Source organism: Acanthisitta chloris, unplaced genomic scaffold, assembly GCF_000695815.1.
Source record: "Acanthisitta chloris isolate BGI_N310 unplaced genomic scaffold, ASM69581v1 scaffold34277, whole genome shotgun sequence".
NCBI lineage: Eukaryota > Metazoa > Chordata > Aves > Passeriformes > Acanthisittidae > Acanthisitta > Acanthisitta chloris.
The window spans coordinates 1293-10656 of NW_008683735.1; the positions used below are offsets into that span (position 1 = coordinate 1293).

Genomic DNA, 9364 nt, shown 5'->3' on the forward strand with positions numbered 1-9364 from the left:
GCCTTAGCATTGTGCCATACAGCTTCAACAACAAGAGCAGAGATGTGGTTTTACCTCGCTCTCCACAATAATACATATCCCCCCCAAACACCACACATATCCTCTCCTCTGACAAACACACTAAGTTGCCTTAAGAAGCTGAATCTTGTCCCCTCTGTGGTCAAGGGAGAGCCCTGCACTGACTGTTCCAACAACCCTTGCTTGTTCTGTGACTCCAACACCCTGGTGACTGTTCTACTTGCTAATGGCTCTTCCTCAGAAGAACAGTCACCATGGTATTGTGCAATGTGCTTCAGAAGGCTTCCCACAGCACAAGAACCATCCCAGTCCAGAAAAGAAGGGACACAGAGGAGAAACCTGTCCCCCTCCATCTCTCTGCTTTCTAGTCATGGGACAAATACTCTGCTCTGTGCATCTGCCCCATCTGCCCTGAGAGAACAAGGCTGCTGTTCAAGGGTTGAGAACCAGTTGTTGAGTGAGTCAGTGTCAATCACATAGTAACAGCTCACAGAAATTAGCTCCAGAGCTCAAAGCTCCTGGATGAAGCCCAAGAGGGAGTGGAGAGGTGTGTGCAGGTCTTACACCTGACACATGAGGAGAAAAATCACAATTGAAAAAGAGAAGCTAAGGAGGGGAGGAAAGATATAAGATACACCTGGCAGGCAAGAGAGAGGTAGACCACACTATCTCCCCTGATCCCACTTTATGCTTACAGATACTCTGATCTTTAGCTCTCTGGAACCTCTCCCATGGCCTACAGCTAGTGTCTGCATACTCACCTACGCAGCTCCCATCGACTTCCTCGAACCCCACAGCACAAAGGCATCGGCCCATTGGTACCAGCCACTCCCCATCAGTGCTGCAGTGCATCCTTGGGGGAGAGCCCACTTCTTCAGCAGCATACTCCACACAGACCCCAGGCACTTCTGTCAGGCCCTCTGATCCTGCTAGGGTCTCTGGAAAGCGGGCCAGGCCCCGCACGGCCTCTGGACAAGTCTTGTAATACACTCGGACAGACACCATTGCTACACAAGCCCCAGAGTTCTGGAAAGCCAAGTAGAAGCCGCGGCGAGAGAGCTTCCCAATGGGGCACACTTCTGTGTTCAGCTGCATGGCACCTGATTCAATGTCTCTGCTGGTGAAACTTCGATCAGCTGCAACAGTGTTGAGCTAAGTGAAAAAGAGAAAGACAATAGCTTTAACATCTTAGCAGGCCACAGCAGCTAAAAGACCTATGCCTTCTCTAAGGCCTTTTAGGGGCTGTGTGGTCAACTGCTTCTAATGTCAGGGCACTGCTAGCTTTCCTCCACCCAGAAGGGGTGTTGACAGTGAGGTCAGCATCTTTTCCTGCCTCCATACATTCCATCATCTTCAACTGCTTTGTAGTCATTCACTGATCTTCTACAGTACCCTATGTTCTGAGTCTCTGATCTCAGAGGTCTTTAGGAACTGCCCCTAAAGGAGCGAATATCTCTTCTGTGATAATTTTCTTCGTTTGCAAATTGTATGCAGTAAAATCACAACACCACTTAGTGAATTGCAGCCACCTGTTTCTAGGCTGTACTTGTGGCAGTTCAGGTCATCTACTGCAAGGTGCTTCTCATGCAGAACTCAACATATTTCAACACTGTAGATACTTGGGTGAAAAACGCTTCCACGCTCTTGCATTCCCAATGCCTCAGTAAACAACAGATGAGAGTGAGTGGGATGCTTGGGCAAATGGGAAAGGCCTCTCTGACATCCTGTGATATGGAAGAGCTGGACTGCGGGTGGGTTGGCCTTTCTTCTTGGTGGGAGAGCCTGATAACTGATCTTCTCCTCCGCAGGCCCTTCCCCATTGCATGACACCACCCACTCCCTGTAGTTGGATGGGAGATGAAAGGATCTGTAGAGCAGCTGCATCTGGCAGTGGGATCATAAGGCATGTTTAGGAGTTGTGGAGGTATCGCACAAATTCACATCATAGGCTGCAGGGGAGGTGGAGTAGCACTGGGAAGGGAGGGGAATCAGTTACCAGAGTCCTGCTCTGCCTGTGGTAGCCTTTACTGTTTTCATCACATGCCATTTAAACTGCAAAGGAAAGGCCAGTCAAATAATTTGGGTCTGTGGCTTCTTCTAGGACAGAACTGGATTATAGAATTTCCTCTGCAGCAGAGGTTCCCTGTTCTGCAATTCAAATGTTTCCATGGCAAGAGGGTACTATATTGAGGAAACCAGCAGGTAAAATATAGTGATGCTAAATACTTTCATAGCAGGAAGAACTTCATTATTTAGCAAGCCATCACCTCCAAGTTTATAAAATAAGACCATATATGTCATAGTAATCAGAGTAAATTGATTCTGGTCTCTGTTCTTCACTTGGTCTAATCTTGTTCTATTATCTAAGGCAAATCAAATTCCTTTGGTCTCTACTGTTTCTAAAAAGTGGTGTAGCCATCCAGCACTGTCACAACCCTTTAGAATCCTTACCTACGTGGTGTCTGGTTAAATAAGTGGTTACGCAGAATGGAGGTCTGATCACATTTGAAAACTCCTGTGCCTCCTGTGGCAACAACTGCAATGAGCATCACAGAGGACACTGGGGGCAAAGTTTATTCTAAGGACAACATTTACTATCCATGCCTTTCCCCAGATGCTGGCCTCTCCCAGCCAGAAGACACACCTAGTTTAAGCTGAAAGATATGACCAGTTTAAGCTGAAAGACATGACTCAGTCTTCACCTCCAGCGATACAGACCTTGATGAACAGTGGGCGGCGGAACTGGATCCCAACATCTTGTTCAGACTCCATGTAATAGAGATTGAAGGTCTCTTTGCAGGTCACCACTTCACCTTTGAAGCTCTTGCAGTCCCTGACAGTAAACTTTAGCTCCACATAAATGCGGGAGGCTGCCTCGCCCCGATAAATCCAGTTGGTGCGAAGCCAGTGATCAGTGTCACCCTCGGAAAGCACACTGCAGTCCTGGTACATATAGATTGGGGTACCATTTATCATCTGCTGCACTTCACTCCACTGCTCCCAGGGTAGAAGAAAACACACATTGTTAGACAGATGTGACAAACAGGGTTTGCTTCAAATATGACAAAATCTTGCTTAAAAAGTGATGCTATGGGGTTCAGGGCTCAAATCCTGGCTAGATAAAAGGTCTCTTATGCTCAGCAAAAGGTGCACCTGGTCTAGAGCCCCATGATCACCTAAACTCTTTATATAGGAGCAAAGAGGATACTATAATTAGGATCTGACTTACATGAACCCTTGCACATCCCCTTCATCGTACCTTGGTTCCAATTTATTTTTCATGCACTGCCTTATCATAGACTGAGAAAAAGACCCACTACTCCCATGTATTTCCCACTTCTCTCTGCCATCATACACATCCCAAGTGTGCAGTAAGGACCTACCAGACCAAGACTACTATCTGCCCCTGGAAATAAAGCACAGCATTTGGGGGTAGGAGAAAAGATGGCCTGACACAATGGGAGGGTAAATTGTAGAAGAACTGTACTCATTAATTTGGAGTTCATGCTTCTTTAAGTGTGATATTTTGCAAACCCTAATTTACCTATTAAAAACTCAGTTGATGTTCCTGACCTCATACTTAGGTTCTGCTTCTTCCCCAGGTAGATAATGGCTGAGGGGAAAACATAGGTCCAGCTTGTTACATGACCTCATTAATACTACTTGCATGAATCCAATAAGGCTTGATATGTATTTTAACATACACTTCTGCCAAATGTTATGCAGTTCTAGTTTTGTTTCCTTACCATGGGTCAGATAGAAAATGCAAAGAACATTTTCTTTTGAGTAAGTCACACATGAGAACTGAAAACCTGGAAAGCAAGGTTTTGTCCACAGGGAAAATAACTTAGATCCTTTTTCCCTGATGCTAAGACTGACTTTCTCATTATGCTTTAAATGTTTAATCAAATTAAATTTAAACAACTGCCCACATAGGTATTGGCACAAGTTTAAGCATCTTGGGTTTAATCACACCCCAGGTTAAGATGCAATTTAAGCAAGGCCTCAGTCTCTATATTACTCCAGGCTTGTCAAGTCTTATAGGCTGAGCATGTGATTCCACATTTCTCCAGCATCACCACCTCCTGTACTCACAGCACAACCCTGTAGCTTCTCTCCTACCTTCTGATCCCACAGGCCAGTTTACTTTGCTAGTGGCATACAAGAGATGGACCCCCAGAGTGCCAAAGAAGGTTCTGCTTTTAGGCCATGATTTAGAGCACACCTCCTCCACAGCCCCACTCTGAAAAGTATCAGCAAGGCCTGCTCATAGCACAACCTTGTATCTGGATGATTTCAACCATTTACCAAGTGCATACTAGCAGTTTCCTCCCAAGAAGTTCTGTGAATGGTATTTATGTGTCCCTTCTTGTTCCTTTTTTTCTCCACATAATTAGTCTCCAGTGTTACCCCACCCTCTTAATCTGATCCAGCTGGCATATACCTGCACCACACAGGATTTACACTTATTTCACTAACTAAAGGTTAAAGGACTTCTGATAGCAAAAGAGAGAAACAGACTGACAGATCACTTCTTGCATTATTTCACTGAAAATCTTCTGGAAAATGCTACAGGATTAAATTTACAACATATCCTGAAAGTATACTGAAATAGGAGAAAAGAACTTTGGAAGGAGAATAAGAGCAAAGTAGTTTTCTTAAGAAACTGCTAATGTTAGGACTGGCTTTTAGAAGTATTTTTCCATGAGCGTCTGCCTCCACTGAGCTGATGGGAAAAGCTTAATTGCATTTGGAGGCCCAGAGTTGGACAAGTTTCCATTAGGAGTTTATCCTAAGGCAGTACCACAGACAAGTGTCACCAGAAAGTAGTTTTTGCATGTGTCACCAAAAGACATGAGCTGTTGTGATGCATGTCCTAAATATACTATTTTCAAAACTAAAGTGATACAGGCCCAAAGTTTGATTTTCAATAGTGACAACTCTAGTGAAAAAATAAGAAAATAAAAAAAATTCTTTAAACTCTACTGCTGGAAAAAATCCAACTGCTAACCCAAATATTTCTGAGCTCATCTCAGCCCAGCTTCCTCCAGACTGAGCTCTTCAGGGCAAAGATGCTTGGCACTGACTCTTGCACAGTTTCGTATGCAGTGTGGTGCAAAGCAATAACAAGGCAGTCAGACATGGGTTTTCTAGACTCTACTGCTGATGGGTAAAGGAAGTAAAATGAGGATATTATTTATGCTAACAATACAGAACTATTGTTAAATATGCTTCTGACTTCTTTTCATTATTCAGTGAAGCTTTTAAATTCAAAGTAGTAGAGGAAAACTGTTACATACAACACTTAATGAAAGGGTGATGACACCAGAAGTTGCTAGGCAACTGTCTCACATCCTCAAAGAATCTGCTGCAAAATCAAAATGTATGCCTCTGATTTTTAATGTAATGTTCTTAATAAACATGTGTGGTAAAGTCTGGTTCAATCAATATTAATGACTTGGCTCTCCAGTTTGTCTGCCAATGACATTGAATCAACCTCATTTGATAATATAGCTTTCTACCCACTTCATTCCAGACACTGTATCCTTACTCCAGTCATCAGTTTGGCCATTGGATGGGCAACATTCTTCCAGGAGAAGTGGGGGACAGTGTGAGTCAGACTTCCTCATTATAGCAGTGAGTGAGCTTGTGGTTTTATGATGCTAGAGAAAACTTTCTCATGAGATTCAGAATCATAGAAAGACTTAGGTTGGAAAGGACCTTTGGAGGTCATCTAGTCCAATTCCCTGCTCCAAGCAAACTCTTTAAATGCTATTCTTTAAAACTCCTTTTAAACTCTTTTTTTTTTTTTGTTAAGTTGAAGTCTAACCTGTATTTACACTAGTCTTCAAACTTGTACAATCTTTTAGAATTCTTTAGAAGCTGCTAAGAAAACAAATGCCAATGTATGCAGGAGGGCACCATAACTTAGTAGCTTGACTTTCTAAGAAGTCTAAGAATGGATTTGAGAACAAAACAGTGTTCTGCACTTCTCAGGAACCCATATACTAACACAAGCACTTAGTTCCAGAGATTTGTTCTTCAAAGTCTTGGTGTGGTGTTATAATACAACGCACAGTAATTCCAGCATGGCAATTAGTGTTAAGTGAATGACAACCTCAAAGCAAAAGCAATATCTCAATAACCTCAGAACACTGCAAGTTCACAAAAAAAGGTGGCAACTTTCCTCCCATTGCTAGGCTGGATTCCGTATAAAGAAAGCAATGGTGGAGACAATGTCTTTATGAAAGCAGTTCAGCATGACTTGAATGACAATATGGAAAGGCACCAATATAGATATTTGTAGTAAACAGTATTAGTTTGGTCTGCTATGTGAGTGAAAATCCAAAGATAAGATAAGGTATATCCCTTTTAATACCTGCCGTGATGAATGAAATTGATTATACACAGTTTGAAGCTCTGAAGCCTAAGGAAGGCTTACTCTGCTTTTTCTATATATCGAGCCTTGTCTAGGTTAGGTCTGTGTCAAGGATCCTATCTAGGACAAGCCGTGATTCCTCCATCCATCTGTGGGCTACTTTTCCTAGGATCTACCATCAGCTATAAGACGGAATCAAACCAAGATAGTTTATACTGATGAAGAGTTAGAGGCTGCCTCTGACAGAGGCAGCAGACAGTGACAGTATAGCAAATTGTTAGGCTCAGACTGGAGTCAAAAGAGCTTGTGACTCGCAATAAGAATGCTGTCTCCATCTCCAGCTTGCCAGGGATTTGCCCTGTCTCCTTTCATATAAGCATGCTGTGACCTATATCAACATTTGCTTTCACATTGCCATAGCACAGTGACTTCCAATGCATGGCCTGCAGACCCCTGAGGAAAGGCACAGTGATACTTTTAAGACATATACAGAAGGCAACAACAAGGCAAGCATCTTGCCAAGAGGCTTAAAGTTACTAAATGAAGGTGCATGCATCCACTGGAAAAGTTAAGAGTTCACACTGGACAAGTTAAGAGTTTATATGCTGAAACTGAATAACTTGTTTAACTTTGTGTTTAAAAGTTCCACTAAGATGAAAAGACCAACTGAGTTAGTACAACCAGCTACAGTGTACCTGTGCATAGCAAGTGTATCACTTTACCATCTAATTTTCAACAGCATTGAGAAACCGTTAAATCTCTTTCTGAAGAAAAATTGCAAGGCCCTAAAACAGCAATCTTTTTCAGCAACAATACATGCCTGGTGTGCCAAGCCAGAAACTACCTAGCAGAACTCGTGACACTGAACAGTTTCTGTCCCATTTCCCTGGCTGCCTGTGGAGTGTCTTTGACTTTTGGATAGTACCATTTGCATGCTACCATTACCGAAAAACCTCCCTGGAACAGATTCAGAGTTGAAGGCAATTGTACATTGCAGGTTCAGCTGTACTACAATCTTAGTGTAGTGCCTCAGAGGAAAGCCTGTGACAACAGAGGCATCTTGCTGGCACCTGCCGTGATATGATGAAGGGCTTCTCTTCAGCTAAAATACATCTGGCAAAAATCGTCAGTAGGTAAAGCTAGACCAGCCAGTGAAAAATAGCACCACAGTGGTGTGTTTCAGAATAAAGTTTCTGTGACCCTTCACTGAAAGTTTCTCAATAGTCTTTGAAGATCTTTTGCTGGTGTAGAAGACAATTTAGACAACGGTGATGAAAGAAGTGTGGTGACATCTAGACACTTCATGAGTCCTATAACTTTAAATCTGAGAACAGCAGAGGCTGCTTTTATGTCTTTGATCATTTGGCTATGGTCAGGCAATTTTGATTTCATCACATCATCATGGAACATTTGACACAACTGAACATAGAATTGATGTTTACTTATTTACAGTATCTTTATGGGTGGGATGGTATTTTTTTCCCCACAATGATCCATTGATTATTTTCAGGGAGGAGCAACTGCATTATGTAATTACTAGCTCTTTAGGGCACTAGCACATAGGCCTTGATCCCACCCATGGCCTTTCAATTTAACTTGTACTCATGTTCTTATGGGAAGATAAGGTACTAATGTGAGCCACAGCTCCAGTGCATTGATTACAGAACCTGTTTATCAAACCCAAGTTCTGCTGTCTGCTCATTCTCTGAACTGTCTGGCCACATTAAGCTCTTGCATGAAAACTGTTCTAGTCACAACAGATGCTACTAGATGAGGGATAATGATACTCTAGTCCAGCATTTCACTTACCTATTTGGGAACACTTGTTTTGTATATACCTATTTTGCGAACACTCACTATCAGTAACTACAAAAGGACAGGAGTGAAAAATCAGATGGTGCATCTCAAGGGTTCAGAACTCATGGCTAAGATAATATTACCAATAAAATAAATGTTAGCTTTCATGTTATTTTTGCACTACATTGTACATTGCATAGGATTCATTGTAAATGTAAGTGACTTTTTTTTCAAGGTAAAGGGCTTTGTATTGTGAGTTCTGGTTTTGTATGGTGTATTAAGTACCCTTCTAGTATTTACAGAAAATCTGGAAATGAGTCTGATGGCGATGGGCAATACTTGCTCTCTTTGTGTAAGTTCCTTTTAAAGGTGGATCAGGTGGAATCCCACACAGGGATGGGGTAATTGTGCCTTTTGCTTGAGATGATCAAACCTGCCTGGAGAAGAAAAGCTGCAGATGGAAGCAAGAAAGTCATGTGAGAAGCTGGCAGGCTTCAGGTCATGCATAGAGAAGCCAGGAACGAGGTCTTAAGAACAATGGAAATAACCTTCTGAGAAATCATGGGCATATTTTTCTGCAGATCCACCTCTGAGATGGTAAGAATCACACTTCAAAGCATAGGTTCATCCAGCAGGGACACTGCAGGCCACAAAAGATATAAAGCCTTTTCTTCCTAGCCTGCCTGCCTGCAAACTCACCACTATTTTGGTTGGTATTATAATAAAAGTTGTTTTGCTTTGCTTTGTTTTGTTTTGGGGTTTTTATTATTATTACTATTATTAATTTAAATAGCCTGTTAGTCTTTCTTGGAGGACCATGCTATAGGCAGATTCATCTCGAAGATCCAGCTGACTTGTGCTACTTTTGTGTTGACATGAGGAAGTTCAGTGAACCTTGTCCACTCATTCAATGGCTATAAAAGGGTGAATCAGCTTTCTAAAGCTGCTAGGCAACAGTGCTGTCACCACTGCAGTGCCTGGGCAGCTGTGATGATGAATGTCATGGTTGTACAGCATCTTCAGTTTGGCTCAGAACATGCTCTTTTCTGCCCTTCTGGTCACAACACTGAGTGCACTAGCCAAGATTGTTACTTGGGTCTGTGGCAGTGACTCCATCCTAGGCTATCTGGTTGGTAGCTCATGCAATCTGAACACTGTACAGCTATTAAT

The 9364-nt window shown here is 42.5% G+C and overlaps 1 protein-coding gene across 1 annotated transcript; it reads right to left on the reverse strand.

The window, feature by feature from the left end:
* Positions 1-779: 779 nt before the first annotated feature.
* Positions 780-2994, reverse strand: LOC103806371 (ephrin type-A receptor 1-like; the record flags this gene model as incomplete). Its single annotated transcript, XM_009079057.1, has 2 exons — positions 2737-2994; positions 780-1170 (listed from the first exon to the last, which is right to left on the reverse strand). Coding segments are annotated over exons 1-2 (649 nt in total), but the record flags the coding sequence as incomplete, so codon positions are not given.
* Positions 2995-9364: the final 6370 nt, after the last annotated feature.